At 36.4% G+C, this 25,226-nt stretch overlaps 1 protein-coding gene across 3 annotated transcripts in view; it reads left to right on the forward strand.

Moving 5' to 3' along the window:
• The window catches only part of SPAG1 (sperm associated antigen 1), a 37,576-nt gene that overhangs the window by 4,901 nt on the left and 7,449 nt on the right, over positions 1-25,226 (forward strand). For all 3 annotated transcript variants that reach the window (XM_030966099.1, XM_030966091.1, XM_030966109.1), the window contains exons 5-15: positions 2,370-2,437; positions 4,263-4,381; positions 4,859-4,964; positions 7,152-7,280; positions 7,891-7,999; positions 10,348-10,510; positions 14,455-14,877; positions 15,256-15,355; positions 17,479-17,631; positions 21,842-22,014; positions 24,556-24,697. In XM_030966099.1, coding sequence (XP_030821959.1) covers positions 2,370-2,437; positions 4,263-4,381; positions 4,859-4,964; positions 7,152-7,280; positions 7,891-7,999; positions 10,348-10,510; positions 14,455-14,877; positions 15,256-15,355; positions 17,479-17,631; positions 21,842-22,014; positions 24,556-24,697 — 1,685 coding nt within the window. The remainder of the gene's footprint in view (positions 1-2,369; positions 2,438-4,262; positions 4,382-4,858; positions 4,965-7,151; positions 7,281-7,890; positions 8,000-10,347; positions 10,511-14,454; positions 14,878-15,255; positions 15,356-17,478; positions 17,632-21,841; positions 22,015-24,555; positions 24,698-25,226) is intronic.

Consider the following 25,226-nt stretch of genomic DNA (forward strand, 5'->3'; position numbering starts at 1 on the left):
GTTTTTCTTTTATTGGTGTGAATCCATGGGAGGAATTCCAAAAATGGGCTGAAAAAGAGTAAAATTTTTGCAATATTCCCCTCTATAACACAATGTGGAAATTTCCGTTTTACACCCCTCTTTTCCTATCATGTTGCCCAGAACTGTCTTAACTGTCCACACTGCATAATTATTATTTTTGCCACCTCATTTTGTCCAGGAGAGAAATAAAGTATGTGTTTAAAGATATTAATATTCAAAAGACTGTATTGATGGGATTTCAAAAGACTGTATTGATGGGATTTCAGCTTAGGCTTCTTTGCCAAACATGGTTTTCTAATACTGTTCCAGAAAGATTTGCATCCACAGATACCTCCTCATGCAGAGCCCAGGGCATGCAAAACGCATACAAGTTTTATGTTATAAAAATCCATCATGATAGGATCTAATAGCCTTTCTGTTGTTTTGGATATTCTGAATTAAAAACTAACACTGGTTAGCTGCCATAGAATAGTAATGTTTTAGGACAGCACACAAGGCCTACAGGAGAGCCAAGGCCAAGTTGGGTCACCTGTACTGAAGCCAATTTGTGTGTTCATCTTTGGTCCAGAAGATGTTCAGCGAGCTTCAAACCCAGTGGGATTCATGCATTATGAATTATGGCAGGAAACATGACAAGCAGAGAGATTTATTTTTTTGAGTTCCACAGCACGCAAGTGTACATTTTTTATCAAAGCCTCTTGGATTAGATCCTCTGAAATATTACTGATCAGAAATTCCTGACTGTTGGAATCACAACTTGATTACAATTATTTCAAATATATGATACCTGGGATGTTTTTAAATTGTGGGTTTTTGAGTCAATGTTTCTTCCTCATTTCTTAAATGCACATGCTGTAGTTCTCTCCCTGAGCTGGAGTTGCGTTAGTGTCAGTACCTTATGAGAGTCTTCTGAGAGTTGCAGTATTTTTGCTCATTTAAATTAAGGACTTTGGTTGAAAAAAATACTTGATATTCATTAAATTAGTAATATACACCAGGATGGGTATATAAGGATAACTCATGTGTCAGGAAGGTGTATTTAGGAGCTCCCTCCTCTAAACATGTGTTGATCGCTGAACATATTTGTCATTTTGTTTCGCTTCCTGAAAGACATAACATTAAGAGTAATTCTGGAGTTATATACTACAAAAATTTGTGTAACCTAACATTATAGATAGTCAGAAGTGTTTACAGGAAAGGTCACATTTGCATTATGTAAATTGAGGTGTTTACATCCAGCTGGCAGAAGCATGTCCTCGTTACAGTGTCACCACTGGTAAAGCGAGTTTAGAAAGCTTCTGGTCATTTCTTTGGTCCAGTTTATCACATGCTGAATTGAACTGGTACAGATATTTGGAGACTGTACTGTGATCTCTATCAGATTGTTTAAACACAGAAAATTGTAAATATGCAATTCTACAAAGAATTACACTGGTGTAACTCAGTGAATGCTGGATTGCAAGGTAAGAGGAGGACTGAATGGCCAGGATAGGGTAGATGGGAATATTTTGAACTGGCTGTTCCACTGTGAAATACCTGTTTGGAACCACACCTTGCTATTAAGTATTTTGAAGTCAACAAGCAGGGAGGGGCATAGGAGAAGTACAGTCTCATGACAGAGGTAGAAGAGATGCCAAAGGTGACAGCTAGGGAAATAGAGTCCATTAGTGTAGGAGATGGGTTGAGATACAAGGCAGTCAAATCTGATTGTCAGAACTGATTGTTGCAGGAATGTCATGGAGATAAATTTTAGGTAAGGCAAGCTTCAATGATGGAGCTTGTCTAAAATCTAAAATGAATGTAAATATTCATGGAATTAGCTTTAGTGAAGTGATGAATGGTGAAAAGAAGTTCAGACACTACTTTGAAATAATTTATTTGCAAATTTGTTGTGAGTGTTCCAGGGACTACCAAAATCTGTGCCTGGAATTCTCTTGGGAAAGGGAAGCCTAAAACCAGGTTCCTGATTCACTCTCAGTGTCAAACACCTCATCACAAGGCTGGGTCTTCTGAAGACTGAGTTCTCCCTTGCTGTGTTGAAAGGATGGTTGGGAAGATGGCATCACAAGATACTAATTAGAAAGTTTCACTCAGTGCCTCTGTGATGTGGCAGGACAGTGGACAAGAAGTGTGAGACTTAGGAGCCCGTAAGATTGCAGTGATATGTGAAACGCATCAAGATTTTCTTTAAACCGAAATGAATTACATTTTCAAGACTGAGCTAAGATTTGTCACAAGTAGTGGTGGTTACTAGGAAAATATGTACTGCAGAAACAAAACCAAAAAAACCACTGTGAATTCCACTGCAACAAATTGTCTTACAAGATGGCTGTTTGTTTCTCTTTTAGAATAAAAAATTGCAAAACAAACAAAGAAGCAAGAAAAACATACCACGGGATTACAGTGAATGGGACAAGTATGTTTAATTAATTTTATATTTCAGTTTTTAATAAATCTTATTTAACTAGGGAACATGGTGTATTTTGCAGAAACATAGTATTAAGGTCAGCATTTAAAAGAACTGTAACAATGGTGAAACTTTGGTTTTTCTTAATAAATATTCTGTTAAAATGCAAATAACACATTGCTAACAGTTGAGAACAAGTTAGTCTACACTTTTGTACAAGGTGTGTGAAATATAGTAAACCAGCAGAAAAATAAATAAAAATTGATTACTTAATTGATGAGATTTTTGAAAACAGCTCTAGGGTTATTTAACATGGACCTATAAACATGGACTTGTCTATATCTAAAGGCACAGTTCTACACTGAAAACAAAACTGATGAATTCTTACTCCTGCACTGAACCCCACTAACTTCAAAGAATGAGCTTCAGGCAGGTGCATCAGTTTACTTAGATGCAATTATACTTAATAGAGGTTTAGACAGTAACTATTTTAGAATGGATGAAGCTCTGATACAAAGACATTCTGCATCATGTAATGGTGGCACATCACCCTCCCAAGTTATGTGACAGGTTCATGCCCAGATTGTTGAACATGGAAAGCAAAAAGCACATTGTTATTCTTGTGTTGTACGTTGTAGAAGCTTTTCTGTAGTTCCTGAAATCTGCAATACAATCGTGTAGAATCAGAGTGAGGAGGCACAAGTTTCCAGTGCAGTAGATAGGGATATTGTGGGCTTTGGGTAATGAAACCATACCCCAAAGCCCTTACAAAACCGTGTTCTGCATAAATTTTGCATATCTGTTATTTTCATGCATGTATCTTTCAGAAATTGGTGCCTTCCTGCTCAAATGTGGACAAAGAAATTATGTTATAAAAATAATTTCTGCAACAATTTATTCTTTCATTCATTTATTCTTTACTCTTGGTACTGTATCTTTCCAAAATAATTGTACAGATTTTGTTTACACATTTATATACACAATCTTTAAGTGCTTTAGTGTGCTGATAATAGTACAGGTTGTAAATTTTCCCATAGAACGTATTTATTTTGGATTATGAGTTCACTGAAACAGAGCTGTCTGAAAGATGTTTTCCAATTTAAAGCATATCATGGTTTTAAAATGCTTTGAGGAAAATTTCAAAGCTTTCAAAGCTTTCAATTGTTTAGGCAATTTCTAAACAAAGTGTTTTCCTTTTTATTTTAAAAAACAATTATTCGAAATGTGGTTAATTTATAATAAATAGGTAAAAGTAAGCTAGCAAAAGATCAGATTCAAAATGGAGAACAATTAGTATTATGTGAAAAGGTTTTGAGTTGGAGAAATTTTCAAAACAGTATCTTGATTTCAGAAAGAAATTATTAATCTTGTCCAGATTATTGTGAAAAGGCTATTTTCCATTACACCCTACACAGAAAAGCAGTAAGAGCAATGTTTCTGTATAGCGTAGGAATTTGTTATTACTATATTTATTTTACAATATTACAGCAGCAATATTTCTTTTATATAAATTCCTAAACACTGTTTTCAAAAGCTGCTTTAGAGCTGCTTTGAAATGTCTTGTCTCAAGTTTACAGTATAAATTGCTATTTTGGCAAAGGTTAATGGGGATGTTTGACAGGGCTGGGATGGAGCCTGATGATACTGTTTCTTAAATTTCACCTGTCTTTTTTGGGGAATATGGTGAGGAGGTGAGGCAGAGATTTTTCTTGGTCACCAATAGTTGAACACAGCCTGTATCTCTTTTTCTTTGGTTTATAATGAAAATACAACATGCCCTTTTATCAGCTGAGCTAATGCAGAATTATTGAATTGGTCATTTTATCAATTAAAGGTTTGATGTGGAAAAGGAATGTTCTAAAATTGATGAAGACTGTGAAGAAAGTAACTCAAAAGCAAGATTCTTCAGTAGGCCAAGTCTACCCATAATTGAAAAGAAAATTGACACAACTGGTAATGTCTTAGAAACATAATTTTTCTTTAGTAGTAATACTATGTTGTAGAGTATAAATACTAATTAAAGAAGTATATAATAAAGTGCCTTTATTTTTCAGCACCTTGAGATGCTAAAAGTTGTTAGATCATCAAGTGAGCTTGAAGCCATGTTTGAAAAAAGTCTAGTCTTGCTTAATAAACAGTAAGAATGTTTATGTTTAGTTGAGAGTAAAGAAGTAAAGCATACATCTGGTATTATAAATGAATGGTAGAGGTTAGCCAAGTGCTTTTTTCTACAGTTCTGCATGCTGAATTGTATGCCTATCAGAATAATTTACTGTTTTATTACAGAAAATAAAATACAAATTTGTCCTTTAGTAAGCCATGTGCTTTTAAAAAAATGCAGACTATGAGATTCAGAGTATTTTATCTCACTGTTTTGGTTACATCTGTGCAAGTTGCTAGTTGTTGTTATGTAGAAATATTTTTTGCTAGGAATGACAAAGAGAGAGAAAATTTTTATTGCTACTCGTGAGAAAGAAAAGGGCAATGAAGCCTTTGCCACTGGTGATTATGTGGAAGCAGTGACATATTACACTCGGTGAGTAAATACTATTGTGCTCTTTTATTTTAATAACTCTTACTTGTGAATGTTGGTTTCAGACCAATGTAATTGAAGAAACTTCTTATTGAAGCAACTAGTGACAATTAAACTATTTTCAAAAAGGCAGGAAGATTTGACAGAAGAATATTTAAAGCACTGATCCATCCTCCTATTAATTTTTATTTATCAGAAGAGAACGGGCTAGAAAGTGATGGAATGCAATATGCAGGTGTCACAAACTTCCTCAGATTTTTTTAAACCATAGAGATTCAAGGGCAAGTTTACAAAAATAAAAGGATAATCAGAGTGCTGAGAAACCAAATAATTACAAATGTAATTTAACTCTGTGCTTTGAAATGGTAAGGACTCAAAAAAACCCCCAGAAATCAGAAGCATCAAAGTTACGGTTTAGAAATTTAGAGTACATGGGACTCTTGGGGTATTAATTATCAGTGTAAATGGAGGATAATGATATGACACTACTGTGAGATGAAACATAAAGATAATTAATGAGCTATGATATTATAGTGGGATAACCTTGAATAAAGTATGAGAAAGTTAATACAGTTGTGGTCAGTGCAGATAAGTATGGAGAAAATAATGAGTAGAAATAGTGTGGAACAGCAATAAAATAAATATTTAACAGGTTTATGTTTAGGAAGTATCATTCATAATGTCACTGAAGGAGTTAGGATTTTGTAGAAAAGCTTATGAGAATTTATCTGGAGGTTGCTGATATAGATATGTATATATGTATGTGTGTGTGCACACTTGGAATGATATTCATAGAGCACAAGCTGCTTAACTGAGGCATTTGATGCATGATGGGTTTGGTTTTTTTGTTGTTCTTGAATTGCAGCCTAAAGATCTTTCTTGTTTTGTTTGGGATTTTTACACAAACATAAAAAAAGTCTATAGCTGTATTTCATATACAATAAATAAAATACAAATACATAATATAAAAATAAATAAAAACGTCTGCTTTTGGTACATAAATAAGGTACTAATAACTAAGGATAGGCAGAATCTCTGTAATGGAGAGTTTTTCCATTTTTGACCCCCACAGGGCATTGTATGCCTTCTGAAATGTATGATAGTGATACCATGCTGTTCTAACTGGTCACTTTTCTAATCTTATCTGCAATCTATTTTCTTAGAGTTATAAATATTTAAGTAAAATATTTTGGAATGAATTGTTAATAACTTGAAGGGGTCATCTGTGGCTAGAATGGAAAACGTAGAGTCTGACCTCTTCTTCTTACCCATTGGCTTTCTTGACTGGCTTGTCAGTCTCTTGCGTGTGAAGACAAACCTTCACACGTTGAATCACTGCTTGGACTAGAATGCATCTCCTCTTCTTCTTCACCCTCCTACCCTTTTTAAAGAACATGCAGAGATTATCCCACTGGGATCATAGCTGCATAGAGCTTTTATTCTTTTTTTTGTTTCCCACCTGTTGTGCATTTGTGGACAAGTATTTGAGATTGTTCTTCAACCATGGTTTTTTTCACAAGGAAATTGTGTCTGTTGCAGTGTGCTGTCCCCCTGGCACTTCCATGGCTATTCTTTCCAGAGAACACAGTTTAGGGCCTTCCTTGCAACATTAACAAGGTTGTTGGCAAAGATTCCCTTACACCATTTTGTTATGTGCATCCTAGCTGTCTTTGTTCCTCTGAGATGATCCTGTTGTCACAGAAACTAAAACCCTACCTACAATACCAGCCCTGCAGCCAGGCATGGACCTGGACTATTCATCCACTGCTACCTGAGTCTTTCCATCTTACAAGCAAGATCAAGGAGAATCCCATGTGTTCTTCCCCCCACCATGCTTTTCATCATAATCCCCAGAGCTGTGTAGTTACTCTTCTTCTCTCAGAGTTTCCATCTGGCAGTTTTTTTGGAGTCTACATGGATGGCAGGAGGAGGCAGTAGTCTAAGTGACAGACGAGCCATGGCTTCTCCTCTGCAACACCTCAGGTCTAAGTCCTGGCAAGCAAGAGGCCTCTGAAGACAGTAAATCTAGTTGGTGGATGGTTGCTTGTGGTCTTGCAGGAGTGAGTCTCTAACCACTACTGTGGTTAGAATACCAGTATTAATATTGCTATAGCTTCCAGTAGTGAGGTGTTTCTAGATTCAGGTTTTCTAACTTGACTCTAACACGATCAATATTCCCTTTCATTTTAGGAGTTTATCAGTAATACCAACTGCAGCTGTGTATAATAACAAAGCTCAAGCAGAAATCAAACTTCAGGACTGGGACAATGCTTTGCAGGATTGTGAGAAGGTACTAGACATGGAACCTGGCAACATAAAAAACGGAAAATAAAATTTCCTTATTTTACCTCTAGCAAAGAAAATGGTACATGTTGTTAGTTGACTGAACTGAGCTTTACATCAGGTCTAAATACAAATAAAGGAACAGCATAGCTCCCCAAAGCAGTTTTAATAGTTCTTTGGGGGTTAGTGAAGTTTTATGCAGTTCATCCTGTTGATATGTAAAGGGAATTCTTACATGGCAGCACGTTTTCCATATAACTACAAGCCCTCTTGTATTCATGCAGTGTTTCCATAATACCCACACTGAATTATAAATTAATTTAAAAGTGACATGAAAACAAGCAAAGTTGTTGGTTTATTCCTTTCTGAAGTCAAGGACTTGAATGTAGCTAAGTATATTTCCATGGGTGGAGGTGGAAAATTTGAAAATTATGAAAAGGTGCTTCACAATTCATGACTGCTGCTTCAAAAGATGTCATGTGAAATTGCATCAATTAAAATCATCAAGAAAACAGTTGTTAGTAATATAGAAGTAAGTGTAGAATTTTATAAACTGCATAACTGCACTTATTATGTCTAGAAAAAACAGTGTATTTTTATTCACTTTATACTTTAAATACATAAATAATACACTTCATTCTTTTGTAGCTCTGATGCGTCGTGCCACTGTGCATAATCAATTGCAGAATTACCAGACAGCTATAGAGGATCTGAATAAAGTGTTGTCTGTTGAACCAGAAAACTCTATGGCTAAGGTAAAGATCAGTGAGTGGAGTATGGCTAGAAAGAGGTTGTACACAGTTGTAACCTAAAGTGAATACAGTTCATGTTGTTTGATGTAACTATGAGTTTTGAGGACACACTCAATCTGCTGTGCCATTGATCAGCTTCTCAAGACCACATGTGGTGGAAATTAGGTATTGAAAGTGGCCAGATCTTCTGTTCATGACTTGATTGTGAGGAAAGGCCTTCTCTATTAGTGTAATTTAGGTGCCTAAAACATTTTCTGCTGAACATGCTTGCAGTATTAGTGTCTTGCTGATCAAAGCTATTTGGAAATTTCTCTTGAAAAGATCCATTGAGATAGGTGCATTTAAGTTTGAGTACATAATGAGAAGAAAAATTCAACAGATGCCAAGCTTTTGTTGTTATAGTGGTAAAGTTTACCCAAAACAAGAAGAGCTGGATTCTGTCCTTGCTTCATGTGTTGTTATAAATCCTCATTTTTCATCTCCAGGGTAGAATGAAAAGCCAGATGCTTTCTTTGAAAATTAAGGTCAGGATGTGGTCCTTGCACTACTGTTACTCTGGCTGTTAAGGAGAGGATTGGTTTGTGTCCTTTATTGGTATCTTAGGGATATTTTACAGGTTAGAGCAGTCCTTGCATTTGGACTCTGTGTGTCCTGAGAACCTTCAGTACTGGGCAGTTTTGATAGTAAACTGCTCGTTGTATGTTAATTGTGAGTCCATCATACTACTACCCTCCCAGTGTTTTTACATATGACTTCTGGATGCTGTGCAATTGTCCCAACTTCTGACTTCTGTCCAGCTCTTGTTGGTGGCATATTGTAAGCTGCTAGCAGCTTGTTGATTGCTGCTTCTCTTCATGGAGTTATTTATTACTATTGCTTGAACCAGAGAAAGTGGTACATGCCTCATGTGTCAAATTGACCACATACAGCATTTTTCCTTTTTAGGGTGCTCCTGGAGCTAAGTTCCTGTCCAGAATAGTTCCTGAGTTTTACATGTCTTTAGATCTGAGTTCTGAAAGAGACTTTGGTATTTTTCTTTTCTATTTACAAGACTGAATATCTAAATAGCTTGTGAGTCTGTGATGACAAACTGTACAACAGTCTGTGGGAAAAGATGTATCAAATAGGCTGTGCTGAGACTTCTTATAATACCAGACAGAGACAGTTACTCATTTTGATTACACTCTTCCATGACTTGCTTTGCTGAGCAGTGCTTTTGTAGCTGAAAGCAGATATCTGTACTTTGTCCTTATTCGTGCCAGCTATTATGCCTTGGCTGGCAAATACAAAAATGAGAAGTGCTTGGCAGGGCATTTTTTCAAGTTTCTCATTGCTTAGAGAATCCTCAAAACTCTCTTGAGATAAATATGAATGTATGGAACATATGCAGAGTGCACGTTTATATCCAGAATCACTAGTACAAAAGTGAATTGGTTGTCAGTAACTGGAACTCTTCAAGGTAGTTTGTCCATGTGAATCTTTGCTTGATCCTGTTCTTATCTTTTTCTTGAGACAAGAAGTACTGAGATGACACTTTCTTGCACAGCATTGAATTACATTCAGAATACCACATAATGCTGGGTGTGTCTTACTCTGCTCTGACAAAGTGATTTAGTGGTTTATGGGTTACAGTGATAGTGCTGGGCTAACAGTTGGCCTTGGTCTTAAAGGTCTCTTCCAACCTTGATGATTCCAAGTGCAGTTAAAGGAGATTTTTTGAGTAATGGAAAAATATTAAGGAATGAGAAGCTGTTTGATCATTTAATTGCAGTTCTTATAAGAGGAGCAAACCTTATCATTATTCCACAGTGTCCTTCTGCTACACTGTTAAGGGACTGTTGTCTTTTGGTTCTTATTCTCTCAGTTGTATTTTTCCATCATTTGTCCATCTGACATCAGATTCTCCACAGCATAAATTTTGATTCTGATTTTAGGCTTTTTTGGAGATTCTTTAGAGAACCTATTTTCCATATCTCCCCTTAGTAGACCATGGCAGATCTCACAATCATAGATCTACTTTTTTTCCTTTGAATTTAGTTTTTTTATTTTTGATAAGCAGTGCATTCAAGAAAAGTATTTATTTATCTATGTGATATCTTCACACAAAGATGTGAAGATATCTTGTGTCTATTTCTTGTGAGAGAGACAGAAATTGACTATTACTCTTGGTTTGATGCTGACTCTTGTAAAATTCACATTTATTACCATCTTTTTATATTGGCAACATTTATCTTGATAATTCTTCAGGATTTCACATGGATTATTTAACAGAAAGTATTTGCTGTACGTAAAGTGTCATTTATATACATAATAAAAAAACTTCTTCTATTGCTGATTTTTTTCTCTTGTAGAAAAGTGTGCTAGAGATTGAAGAGAAACTGAAAGGTTTAAAGCCTGTATCTGAGCCTCAAGGCAAAGGAAAAAAAATACTTATTGAAGAGATAGAGGATTCAGAAAGTGGTGAAGGAAGAGAGGAAAATACAGAAGAACGTGAAAGACATGGTGGAGATAAAAGTAATGTCTTATCATTTCCTACTTTATTTTAACCTAAGGAAAAAATAGTTGTCTTTGAGGTAGTAATGTTTATTCACACAATTCATCCACATATTCATGCAAAGAATTTTGCCTGTTCGAAGACTAAACTTACATTGACTACTTAAGGTAGATCTGAGTGTGAAATCTAGAACTCAGTTTTATTACGCATCTTTGTAATTTTTTCTAGAATGGGCATAACAAAGACAAATGGAAAATGTTGCTATAAATCACCTACTCCCCTGTGCCCTGTGTAATTTTACATCTGTCCTTTAATGTGAACCAAGTTAAAAATTTCTTCTCGTGAGGGAACATTTTGTGTTCCTGAGATCTTTCTCTCACACAGCTTTCCTGCCTTCCCACCAGCACATATTTCTTCTGCATTTTTCTTCCCATGCTTGCATCAAAGGGTGTAAAAATGATCAAGTATAATTTGTTAACATCTATGATTTTTGTCGTTGTTTGTTTTGGAAACTATAATTCTCTCTCTCTCTCTTTTTTTTTTTTTTTTTTTTTTTGTTTGTTTGTTTGTTTTTGTTTTTGTTTGTAAGAGCTCATCTCTGTGCTCTGGAAGGTTGTATTAGAGGTAAACAACATGTAATTCTTGTACTGGATGTAGGTTACAAGCAGTTGAAGTGTATCTCCCATTCCCGGATTAGTGTGTAGTTAACTGGAAGGCTCTTGGGATGAAGCCACTGGCATAATCAGAATCCATGGCTTGCAGGAGGAGGTGAGGCAGCAGGGGCTAGGAAGGCTTGCACTGGCAGCTTGCTTTTAGATTCAACTGCATGACTTTCCTCCAGCCTGCAACAGAATAAAATCCCTAGGCTGATTTCACCCTTCTCCTTTCTTTTAGTTATGTTGGCTCTTTAAGGTATTGTAGAATGACAGCTGTGACTTTTATGTTTTCTGTGTTTTATCTTGAAACTAAAACAGTCTGTGGGTTTTGCAGCTTAATCATGAATGTTGGACTGTAATAATAGTGTATTATTGGCACACAAGATTAGAGAAAATATATTTTCCCACATCAGTTGGTGTCTACCAAATCTCCCGAACTAAAACCTTGGAAGAAAGGAGTGCATCATGTCCCTAGCCTTAAATATCTGTTCATTTGGGGGTGTTTTCTATTGTGAGCATTCAGATGATTGTGTGCCTTCTAGCTCCATAGGAAGACTTCCATTGTGTTGATGAAAGGTTAGGCCTTTAAACACAAGGAAGATTGTCAGCTGACACCAATGTGTTCCTGTGATACACAAAAGTATTTCTGAGATTTAAGTGGAAAACATTTTCATAGATTACACTTGTCTTTTCTTGTACAACTGGAAACAAAGATGAATGCAGTTCAGTTAATGAATAAAAAATGTTCTGTGAACCTAACAGCAAAAAGTAGACTAAACATCTAGTCCTGTAATCACAGGCAGTCCAGTAGTCCATGTAGTCCAGTCATGTAGTCACTTTTATTTCACATTCTAACTGGTAAGCCTGATGCATTCCTACTGAACTTACAATTTAGAGATTGGAAAAAAAAATTTATTGTTTTCTTTAGAGCTGAAAAGTTGATTTCTGAACTTTGAACAAAACAGTCTAAATAGAGTGTAGTCTCTCTTCATCTTCTATGTAGCTGAAAGCAAAAGTAAATGGAGCCCTTTCTGTACAATAGAAATGGAAAATTGCTTGCATCCTAGAGACTATAAAAACCAGTATTCAGGCGCTGCAAAAACTAAAAATCATGTGCTTGACAAAGCACCTGGTATTTTGACATTTCCAGAAGTTATAACCTCAAGTAATAAATATAGTTTAAAGATAAATTGATACATTTTAAATAGCCACTTTTAATTAAGACAAATTCATTGAGCTGTGTGGTATATAATTGATCTATTACAATATTAAAGAATATTATATATATTATATGATATTATTATATATTATATAACAGTAAACACTCACCAAACTTCAAATATTCCTGTTAGAGTATTCAGTGGGGATTTTTTTAGTTTTATGATGGTCCTTCCATTTTAAGTTTGTTCTTTTCGTAATAACATAAATTAAAATTCTTTCTTGTGCGTATTTGTTCTCATTCTGGTCAAAATTCTGTCCAGACTTTTCATTACCTTTCTTCAAATTCTCCTTTGAATTTATAAGGTGTCTTGAATTTTTTTTTCCTTAAGAAAAGTTCAGAAGTATTGGTATTTTTTTTAGCCCAGAATACTGCTTTAACTTCTTTGTAGAGACCAGTACAGGAACTTTGTTTTTAAAGACTGAAACTAAAAGACAATTAGAATTATATTTGAAAAGTATAGCTGTACCTTTTTTTGCATGCTGTTTACTCAGACTTGAAATATTTAACCAATTAGTATTACCCAGCAGCTGCACAAGGTAACTATCAGCATTCCTATTGTCAGGGGGACTTCAGACTCCAAATGCTATAAATGCTTCCTGTTTAATCCAGGACTGGTTCTGTGCACTTCATCTTTAGGAATTTTTTTCCTGTATTCAGGAATTACACATTATTCACATTAATAACATTCACATCACATATTGTGTGCCTGCCTTGCTTTTTCTTTGTCTCTAGAAGCTGGGATGCTCTTTGATAATGTTTCACTATGTTTTGTAAAAGCTTGTCCTATCACCTGTTAATCTGTGACATTTAAATTTTTTTTCTGTTTTGGTGTATGTAAAATGAAAGTATTTTAGCATGTATGTTAAGGAAGTTTTTAATATACTGGTTGCCTTCATTCATCTGCCCAGCAAGCCTTTTACCACCATTCTCCCTAGCAATTAGACTTTAAACCTTTTTGGTATATTTGGTACTACCAATTGGATGAGTGGGTGGGTGGATGTCTCAAATATAAATAATTTAAGTTTTACAAAAATGTCTGTGTGGGTAGATTTAACCTATCATTGTTCCCGCTGTAGAGTATGAACTTATTATTCAGTATGGTATTTCAAAACAGGGATCTCAGCTAGGTAGGAGGCATTAGAGGATTTGTTGTTTCTACAAATCTTATGCTTTCCCATCCCGTTCAGTTTGATTGCAGTAACATTTTGTGTGTTCAAAAAAATATTTCTTTCATTTTGGACCATCTGGAGTTCATCCATGTTGAGTCAGTGTCAGATGTTTTGTTAAAGTCAATTGAAAGTATTGTTCCAATATGTGAAAAAATTCTGTTGGGCAGATAAGAACATCAGGTTAAGGGAAGGGGAAGATAGCATCTTAATTGAACCAAAAGGCAGAGTTGTTGTGTGCTTAGTAGTATCGAGAGTCAGGCTTTGCAGAAATCTGTCTTTGAATACCGTGGTGGTAATCTGGTAGGAATTCAGGTGAATATGGAAGATAGAGATTTTATTATCTAATACTCTTATTCTATGACTTTTCCTAAATAAATTTGTAATAAGTAAAAGTGAAGGTTGAATGATCACAAGTCTGCATAAAAGGGTTTTTGACATGTTTAAAGGAAATCTTCTTGAGAAGGATTTATAGGCTTTTATCCTGCCTATTCCATGTTATATTCGAGGAGAGTTTTGTATAACGTTACTGATTTGATAGCTTGTGATCTAACTTGAACACGCAGGCATTTGACTTGGTCACGGCAGATCAAAGCGTCCGTGTTGTAAAAGGCGGTATTTAAAGCGTTAATTTCAAGGTGAGCCTTGTACCATTCTGACACCTCAGAACAGGGGTTCCCGTGTGCCCAGCAAGGGGCAATGAGGCTTCGTAGTAATCCCTTCTCAGTAACACCTGCAGGTTACTTGTAAGAAAGAATTTTTGTGTGTCCTCAGCAGTGTTTTCCGAGGCAGACAAACCCCCTAGCGCTGGGGTGCCGCGGGCTCGGGTGGGTGTCCCTGTGGCGCACCCCCGTGCTGCGGCAGGCCGATGGTTCGCGCTGCTGATGCGCCTCTAACCCGCCTCATTAACGCCCTCGCAGGCTCCGCCGCGGCAGCGGTGGCGCGGGAGGCGGCTGGAGAGCCCGCGATGGGCAACGCGCACAGAAAGTCCCACGGCAAAGGCAAGGCACAGCAGGACAGAGACACGCACAAACACAAGGACTCCGCTGAGAGCGGAGGAAAAAAAGGCGCGTCAAAAAAGAAGTCAGAAAAGCATTTATCGGACCATGAAGGCGAAGTTAATGGCTATTTACGCAGCGATGAGAAGAGTGAAAGCGCCGAAGCTGAGGAGGTCTCCACACCGCATAGGGAAGGGTCTCAGTCGGCTGGTGGTGGCAGCTCCACTTCACTTCCTCCTGCTGCAGCAAAACTAAAAACTGAAGGAAACGAGTTATTTAAGAGTGGACAGTTTGGAGAAGCTGTGCTCAAATACTCGGAAGCAATTGAATATGTCACTGGTCTTGGTGAGTGTAATACCTTATACTTTAAATCTAGAACTGTTTAGATGATTTAAAGGAACTACAAGTGAACGAATTTAGCCTGCCCCTGGATTTTTGACAGGATCTTGCAGTAGATCTTGCATCATTTCAGTAGGCAGCAATTCACGTGACAGAAGACACAGAATGATGAGTGAAATAATGTTTTAATTTTCTAGGGGTAGAGCTGTTGACATTTATGTTTGAATACTTACATACTCCAGGCGACGTGATAAAAGAAAGCTCTTTACTGCTTTGCAGTGTCAGCAAAGTGCATCCCTGCAGTGCAGCTTGGAGTATGCAGATTTTTAATTCTTAAGTGTAAATTCAGTGATACTATTTGATTTTCATTGTAACTTCTTTTAGGAGAACAAAGTCCAGACGATTTAAGTATCTTGTACTCAAACAGAGCAGCATGTTACCTCAAAGAAGGGAACTGCAGTGACTGCATTCAGGATTGTAACAGGTAAATTGAAACCTCCCATGTAGAGCAACAACATTCCTGGTGATGATTAAACATTTTAACTGATACATTGCTAGTGCTGTTTGACTCAGAACAGTACCAATAAAGTCGGATTCCTTGTCTAAATGACAGATACCTTTGTTACGTAAACAAACACGTGAAAACTAGGAAACAAATAATTTTTAACTTAATGTCTTACTGTGTATGGGCAGTTTTTAAGCTTATTATGTTCACAGAAATGCATAGTGAAATTCAAGTTTTTAATATCAAAGCAGGTTTACAGTGGAGTTCTACAGTAACAAATATGTAAAAGCTTTGTTAAGCCAGATGCTTATCACGGTATTGGAAATTGCTTTTGAGCACATGTATGGTGTATGTGTGTGTGTCCTCTGTTGGCTTGTTGTTTTGGTTTGGGGGTTTTTAATATATACTTGACATAGTTATAAACAGTAATTACAGCTGTTAAGGAATTGAGCTAAAATCCTTTCTGCTTATTGTGGCTTTTAAGGGTACAGGAGTTAGAGAAGATCCTACACCTTCAGTAACTTCCAAACACTGTGTCCTACTAAATTAATACTGTATTTTTGATGTTTTGGGGTTTTTAATATTTCCATGGACTGAGTTTATAATGCTGGGGCTTAAGGTGCAAAAAAGTATCTTAAAAGAATTAGAAATCATATTAATTAATCGGTGGGGTTTTTTGTACAGTTTAACACTACTGTTAAAAAAGCCCTCCAAAACAAAAAATAAAGTATGCATGTACCTTTGTAGTACAAAGGTACGAAACATTTAACTTACTGTATGTATTCTACCTGACAAAATAAGTTCTCTGAAAAAAATGACTCATTAGCAGTATTTTGTTGAAATAGATGCAGGATCACAGACAACTGGCCAAGATGGCACATTTAAGACCCATCACATCTTTCTATTCAGGAAGTTTGAAGTGTGTAAAACTTTAGCTGGAATCAGTAATACAGAGGGTTTAGGTTTTGTATTCTTACCAATTAGAAGCTTTTTATTCTTACTATCTAATGATAGTGTCCTTAATGTCATGCATATTTCCTGGATGTGCAAGAACTCATAGTGCTTAGTGGTAGAAATAATACAGAGGTAGGAATAATTTAGAGACTGGGAAGCACAACTGCAAACCTGCAAACACATGTAAATTAGGCAATGTCAAATCTTCAGTAGGCAACACAATATAATAGATTATCTACAAATAGGTTACTTGATTTCAAAGTAAAAAATTATGTAGAATTATATTAGGAGAAACCTTCTCCCCATGAACACTGCTTGGCATTGCAACAGGTTGCCCAGAGATGCTGGGCAGAGATCCCGTGGAGGGTTTTCAGGCCCAGCTGTATCAAGCCCTGAGCAGCCTTGTCTGATCTTGGAGCTGAACATGTCTGTAGCAGAAAGCTGGGATATCTCAATCTGGGTGGCTTTATGACTTCATGAAATCAAATTGTCTAGACTCATCTTAATTTCACTATTTCACTATCTCTCTTTAGCAAGAATCATTGCAAAGAAGGTAGTTCTTGAGAAATAAAATCTTTGACTGCTTCATATTGCTGGAAAAATGCATGGTGTTTGGAAGGAGTTCTAATTGCACAGTGTTGAGCTTGGTGTTGACCAGGCAGACAATCAAAAATGTAACCAGACAAAAGGCAGGCAAAAACCTAAAGTCCAAAGAAAAGTGCATGTTCCTGGCCTAGTCAGTGGGTTTTTTAAGTGCATACTTTCATTTAAGGAAGAAGAACTGAAAGTCATGTAAGCAAAAGCACCATATACTTGAAATCCTTGTAAATCTTGGCATGACTTAGGGAAAATAGCTTTTGCTCATAAGCAGGTGCCATTCCATTAATCATATCGTGGTGATGAGAGCAGTTTTCCAGATGGAAGACAGAGCTTTGAGTAGAGTAAGTTGTAGTAAAAGCACTAACAATTTCAAAAGTGGGTGTAATTTAGGATGTTGATATGAACCACTCAGACCCATTTTCCTTAGTTATTTTACTGTAAGTGCCATGTGAAATCACAGATTTGCATATAGTTGTGTATATCATGAAATAGTTCTTTTAATTCAGTTACTCCTTTTCAATCCTGCATTTTTCTTTTTGTTTTCCCAGGGCTCTGGAGCTGCAGCCATTTTCCCTTAAGCCTCTTCTACGCCGAGCAATGGCAAACGAGTCAATGGAGCGATATCGACAGGCGTACATTGATTACAAAACAGTCCTGCAGATAGACAGCAGCATCCAGGCAGCAAACGACAGTGCTAACAGGTAACTGCACACAAATTGTCTGATAAGAGTCAAAAGAGAATAGAATTCAAATTTGTTTGTTTTACATGCTCCCTCTATTCTGTACCCTTGGAGTTGTTGCACAGCTAGTTCATTATAGGTGGAGGATTGGCTGTTGTTCTTTTAGTTGTTTTCCCATAATTTCAGTTTTCTTCTACCAGTGGGTTCCTCTCCTGTTTTTCAAAAATGTAGTATTTTTAATATTTTAAGGCTGGGTTTTTAATAGTGCTTCTACTTGTTCTCTTTCCTAACTTCTGTTTTATACTATATAAAGTAATTCTTAAGGTCTGTGCCATTTCTCTGACATCCTGTTTCCTTTACATATTAACAGTCTTTCTGTGGGACTTGGAGATTTATGTTAAGTGTGAATCCTTCTGTATGCTGCAGTTGTGGAAATACCGAAGTAGCCTGAAACAATGGTTGGCTGCAAAGCTTAGAGGTGTAAAAAATATAATTGAATATTATTTTCAACTGTTAATACTTTCAACATTAATTATTTCTGCTAAGAGAGACTTTTGAATTTCTCTAATTATACATTAATACTATAAAGTTGAAAACAGAACAGCCATTAATCATTGAGCAGAAACCCACATGCATGTGACTTTTACAGTGGAATCTAGTGTGGTTTTCTTTTTCCTAAGGCAAGGCCATGAGCACTTTCACTATTCATTAAAAAGTCCATAATATCTTTCTTTAAATTCTGTTTATTTGACCAGAGGAAATTGTGGCACTTTATAATCTCTTAGAAGTCCTATTTTTTTGATATCACAAAAATTTTTAGTGATCTTCTGTATCTGTGGTGATAATAGAGCACTTGGATTGGTGGAATAGCTGCTTATCCTGGTACCTATGTAATTATTACACTTTTAAAAATCTTGTTGGCTTATTTTATCTGCAGATACTCTTTTCATATTTCTCCTTGACTTGGAACTTGCTTAGTAATAAGCTTATTTCCTTTTTCTCCTTAACACTCTTCCTTTTCTCCTCTCTAGGCCTTCCTTATGTTTTTAGCTTCTCTGCTCATTACTCTTTTCCTCCCTGGCAACCCATCACCTTATTTCAGCTGCTTCTTCCTTCTCTTCTGCTGGTAATTCATTTTTGCTTGCAAATTATTAGTTCCTAAACCATAGACCTGCTGCGTAATTGAACTTTAACTATATTTTTTAAAAAAATATTTTACCATTTGAAACTTCAACTGAGACTGTACTAAAGCTTTCATTTTCATTTCCAAAGTAAGAGACCTTTCTAAATATGAATTTTAAAAGAAACATTTCTGTCTTTTAACTTAAAGAGACTACCCCAAATGTAATATTTTTTGGGTTTTTTTTTTAATATTAGGAAGATCAGATCTTAACAACCTTATTTTATTGGAGGAGTTCTTGGTTTTTAATTTTTTGTGGGAAATTGTATAGCAATGCTTTAGGATGCTGACAGGAAAAATTCATCATCCTACTTGTGTCTGAGTGTGGGTTTGATAAACCACATTGAAGCTTGTCTCTGTGCTTACATAGCTCAGCAGACTTTTCAAAAACCTTAGAATCAATTGCATATTTTTAATACTTACATAAAAGACAAGGATTTTTAATATCAAACCTTTGTCTGATCATTTTGCAATCAAAAGGAAATAATTAAGAGTTTGGGTGCATAATGGAAACAAGTATAAACAGTTATTTGACTGTTTATTACGTTGGTTAGATGATGTTAAATTGTGTCTTTTATTGATTCCTGAGGTGATTTTTTTAGATAAACTGGAAGGACTGGCTCTTTTAATGGTGAGTGCCAAATAACTGGAAATTGCATTTCAAGCATGCTTTTAATTAGTGGCATTTTCCTAGCAGTGTGAACATCCGTGGATTTTCTACTTCATGTATTTCCTCTTGAGTGTTTCATTATTTACTTTTCTCTGTTAGAAATACAGAAGCTCTAATGTGTGGGAATATGTTTATGCATTTCCTCCTACTAAACTAAAACTTCATTCCAATTGTCCCAATTCCTTTAGTATCAGCGAGCAAATTGCCTGAAATAGCTCAGAAGCTGTTTTTGCAAAGTTCTATATGAGTACTGTACTGCAGAAAGAAATTTGTGATCCGCTCCAGAACTGCAGGATGGTTGGGTCAAGTTGGGGTGTTGGTGGTGGGAAATGAGTGTGTTTGTCCCAGCTTTTTTATGAGACACCTGTGCTTTTTAAGCTAATCATGGCACACAAGTATGCATTTTTGCAAAAGACTCTGCTTACATTATGATATTACAAGAAGTCAGTTAATCATCAGATACTGCAGGGTTCTTTCTGTGGATTCTTGAATTAGAGTTTTTTCCTGCAATTTTTTAAGCTGATTATGATAAATGAAAAAACAAATAGGAATTCAATATGGTTTCCTGTGGAATTACTCCATTACTTTCTATGGGAAATATCTGAAGTAAATTAATTTATATGTTAATATGAAGTGTACTGTTTTGTTGCCTAAAAAAACAACCTGAGTAAATCTTTGGGTTGTTCAATTTGTGATGATGTGCCACATTTTTTCTTAGCAGTTGGGTTCAGGCTATCATTAAAACCCTGAAGTTTTAGTGAAATTAAATCAAAGCAGTAGTTGGACAAGCCGAATTGTTGGTATGTCCTCTGAGATACTTAGGAATGGTACAGGCAGAAGAGAGCCCCTGCAAGGGCATGTGCAGTTAACACAGATTAAAATAGTGGTTTTGATCACTTAGAAAACAAATAAAGCAACTAAATTATGCTATGGAATGTGATATTCTGTGAATGAAGAAATTTACTTTCAAGTCAAAACCACATGGTTTTTATGCAGCATGATGTAAGACACTCATTATATAGCTTTACAAACAGACTTTTTAATCTGTATAATTCTTTAAAGTATTTTGGTAATTTCTGTTCTACATAAAGGAGATTAGAACTGGGGCTGCTTTTTTGTTTTAGTGTTTTGATAAGACCACAGTGGGAAAAGAATATGGTCTTGAGTGCTCTGATTCTATTGCCAAAGTATTACACTGATGCTTTTTTTTTTAAAGAGCTGCTATTCAAATATTTTAAAAGAACAAAAGTAAATAAGAAAATTCTATTGGGTAATTTATGTTCATTCTGTGTTGTTTTTCATGTCCCTTTCAAGGTTCTTAATTTTGTTTTTGGATGTGCGTTCATGTAGTATGTTTTTCACACTGTGTTAGATGGAGATGCACCTGATTAAAAATTTTAGTCTTATTTCCTGTAGTATCCATGTGACTTGCTTTGCTACTCAATTCAGATTTTTCCTTTCTTAAATTATGAATTAGACTTTTTACTAGTTTTACTTGATTCTTAAGCCCATTTTGAGACTAGGAGATGTTTATCACACTGTTTTTCTCATAATTCTCATAATTATGTTTTTTTAACACTACAAAATTTCTAACAGAACCATGAAATCTTAAATGGTTTCACTTACTATGTCAATTTACGTCTTTCTCTAAAAGAGAAAAAGGCAATGGGAAACTCCCACTTAAATAGTTTTGGATTGAACCACACATATGTGGAAATAGTTGACATATATATATATATGTGTGTGTGTGTGTGTGTGTGTGTGTGTGTGTGTGTGTGTCGGGTTAAAAAAGACTAGACAGTTTTTATGTGTAATTAAAATACTTTCAAATGGGCATTGATCAATACATTTCTGACTATATAACTATAAAATGCAACTTAGTGCAGACTACTTTGTGACCTGCATTGCTTTCTTTAGACAGTTGTTGTGGAAGAAGTTTCATGTGACATTTGCAAATTTAAGTATCATATTTTACCTGAAAATATTGTAATCTCACTTACTGCAAGTAACACCTATGGACAGCTGAGAAGAGTAACCAAAATAAATACATAATTTTTTTTTGTATTTCTTTACTTGATGTGGTAGGCAGCATTTAGAGCTTAGTTACAGAATCAGTCATTGATTAAATACTTACAGATCGTGCTGAAGTCAGCTTGTATTCTAAATGCTTCCATAATACTCTAAAGTGGAAAAAGTCTAAATCTTAAATTAATGTGATAATGCTGTGATAATATTTTTCAAATGAGCCTTAAGGATAATTGTTCAAGTTTTGGTTGTTTTTTTTTTTTAATTGAAACATTGCACTATTGAACTGGTTCTAAGTTATTAAAGTGTGAGTTAAATATATGAAAAGTCATGTTGGTGGGGCTGTTCTTTTTCAGAATAACAAAGACTTTAATCGATCAGGATGGTCCCAGTTGGAGAGAGAAGCTGCCACCAATTCCAGTTGTTCCAGTTGCTGCTCAGTTACACAGGTGGGATGGAGGAAGCCTCACTTCAGAGAATAAACCAAGTACTACAGACATCAACAGAGAAGAAGAATTGCAGATGAATTGTATGTATAGCTAATGGAAATACACATTCAGAAAATGAACCTAATTACAAAATGGGATATGTTTTAACAATGTCAGAGAAACTGCTTTAGAAAACACTCTTTAAGAGACCTTTGTGAAAACCCAAAGTAAATTACTGTCATTTACGTGATGGAGTTCAATGTGCTTTGTGGAGCAGTTATGGTAATTTTTTAAACCAAATGATGTTGTTTACAGCGTGTAATTTAGCTATATAAAATTAAGTTATATAAAATCTGCAGTAATACTCACTGGCAAAATATCAGGATCACTAAAGCCCAACTGCTGGCCCTGCCCAGGACACCCCAAGAGTCACACCATGAGCCTGAGAGCATTGTCCAAACCCTTGACTCTGTCAGCCTTGGTGCTGTGACCACTTCCCTGGGGAGCCTGTCCCAGTGCCCAACCAGCTTCTGGGGGAAGAGCCTTTTTGTGATATCCATCCTAAACCTCCCCTAGCTCCACTTCCCTGAGACCTGTCACTGGTCATGAGAGTAAAGAGATCAGTGCCTGCCCCTCTGCTTCCCCTTGTGGGGATGTTGAGGACCTCAGTGAGATTTCCTCTCAGTTTTGTCCAGGCTGAACAGACCAAGTGACCTCAGCCACTCCTCATCCAGCTTCCCCTCTGACCCTTCACCATGCTCTTCTTTGGATGCCTCTAATGGATCTTTCTTAAATTGTGGTGCCCAAAGCTGCCCCCAGCAGTCAAGGTGAGGCTGCCCTAGTGCAAGCAGAGCAGGACAATCCTCTCCCATGCCCTGCTGGCAGTGCTGTGCCTGATGGCCCCCAGGACATGAGCATCAGTGGTTTCCCTGACATCCTAACACAGTTATGAAACAGTTTTCCCCCAGAAAAACCACCACCCAAACAAACACCTAACTTTGGCAGAAGATTAGGAGACACCTTTCAAAGATGTTCTAGTCTTATCCATACGTAATCACTGAGTGCTGAACTCTGGGAACCTTAACTTCCTTCCTGACTTTTTTTCCCCTTCATTGCAGTTTCCATTTTTCTCCCTCTGTAAAAAAAAAAGTGAAGGAAGCTCTCTGATTCAGTTGTTACTGACGTTAAACAGTCCCTTTGCGATGGCTTTAACCCCATGATCCCTTATTCAAGTATTAATTGGTTTTCCTTTGAGTTTATTTCAATATAAAGTAGTATTGAAGATATTCTCCCCTTGATTAACCGCAGGGGTAGCTGCAGTTTGTAACTGGCTGTTGGCCAGATATGTACCAGTGATGGGGTTATGTGTCTATAATGCATTACTGCAATACTGAGTGTCCTCCAAGTGCTTGGCAGCATTTTGATGCAAGACACGTCTATTTCAAATAGAGCAGGCTTTGGTTAGGCTTTGTTTTTAGAAATGTTCAACAATGATTGTGTAAATGTTTTCTTCACTGAAGGCTGACTCTTAAGGTTCTGGTTGCCTTCTCAGGCCTCTGCTGCATCAGTGAGACCTGACAGTGATAGCTGGCATTGAAAGGCTGCCAACAGTAATGTTCAGTTAGTAGTTAATCCTTACCATTGGCTGACAGTTTTTTGCAGCAACTGTATGTTTTTCTTTGTGTCTTACAACTCAAGTTATAATTTAGTTGTGTGTTTCATGCAGTTTATTTTTGCCCAACTCTACATGTAGTTTTCTGGCATAGGAAACTGCCATGTTTTTATAAAAGAACTCAGTGAGTTCAGTTATAGGTTTAAATTGTTGGTTATATACAGTGTTGAAAACCTGAAGCTTGGCAGGAGGCTCATATTCTTTAGCACGGTGCAAAAAGTGGATTATTATGATTTACTTAGAGCTGTGTTGATAATTAGTGTTTGCTCACAACAGAGTCATGAAGCTGCAGTTGGGATCAGTTTTTCACTGCAAACACAGCTAAAAACTGTAGCCTAACCCAAAAGCATCTGCAGCGGATAATGTGGAATTAAGAAGGAAAGGCAATTATGGAATAACACAGTTACTACACTAAAAAGTCTAGTTAGGTGTTTCAGGGTTTCTCACTGCATATTTTAGAAATAGTTCTTAACAGAATATTGTCACTGTCAGTTTAGCATAGTAACTGTGGTATGATTGCAAAGACAATATTAGATCAAATTAGGGCCACCTTGGTGTGATGGTGGAGATCTGGAAGGCCTTTAATCCTACTGATTAAGTCTCCACCAGTGTAAGTAAAAGCAGGGTCTCAGTGGACACAGGTAGGCCCTCTCTACACACAAAAACTGGGAAAGCTTGGAGCTGTCTGTTGCATTCCCATTATTTTCAGCAGAGAAGTAATGCTGGTGGATGGGGAAGTATTTATTGAGCCAAATGTAGGTCTGGCTGTGCCTTGGCTGGAGCAGCAGGGGAGGCTGGGGACAGGAATGGCTGAGTGCAGAGGGACAGACTGAGACAGTGTGACAGAGTGACAGACAGAGTGACAGTGCAGGGACTCCACTGCCAGGCGTTAATCCTCACTCTGCACAGATCATTCAGCCACCCATAACGACCTGACCTGATGTGACACTGTGATCCTTCCCTGCACTAGGTGAGGAACCTACAGAGAAGTTCAAGAGGTTGAAAAATGAAGGGAATGATTTTGTAAAAATGGGGGAGTATGAAGAAGCTGCAAATAAATACAGTGAGTGCATGAAGTTAAATACTGAGGAATGTACTGTCTACACTAACAGGTAAAGATCCAAAGGCTAATGCTGCTTTGTGGGATAGCAGTAGTTACATTTCTCATTTCAAATAGAGATTTGGCATCTTTTCATTCATTGTTGTGAAAAAGGGATTTTTTTCCCTACTTGGTAAGTGTTTATAATAACAAAATGGATTTCTTGTAAAAACATTTTTCAAGGGGAGCAAGTATTAATGTCACTGATATATATCTTAAAATCTTATATATAAATAAAGTAAGCAATAATAGAAGTTATAATTAGCATAGCATTTTGCAGTGTTTTTGAGATTTTTTTTTAACAATACTGGTATGATTTGAATTAGAAACTTAACATGAAGTAGCAGTATCTCAGATATGAAGAGTAATAATTTAGAGAAAATGTACATTCTGAGAAAATAAAAGTAAGAACACAGTCATACATCAGCATTATTTTAAAGGTTGACCTAATTCAGCAGTATAATTCTTTATGCTGTAATCTTATCAGCTCCTACAAACTGAAGAAGGATTTGATTAGACCACTACTTGAATAGGAGAGTTCC

This window comes from Camarhynchus parvulus, chromosome 2 (assembly GCF_901933205.1).
Source record: "Camarhynchus parvulus chromosome 2, STF_HiC, whole genome shotgun sequence".
Taxonomy (NCBI): Eukaryota; Metazoa; Chordata; class Aves; order Passeriformes; family Thraupidae; genus Camarhynchus; species Camarhynchus parvulus.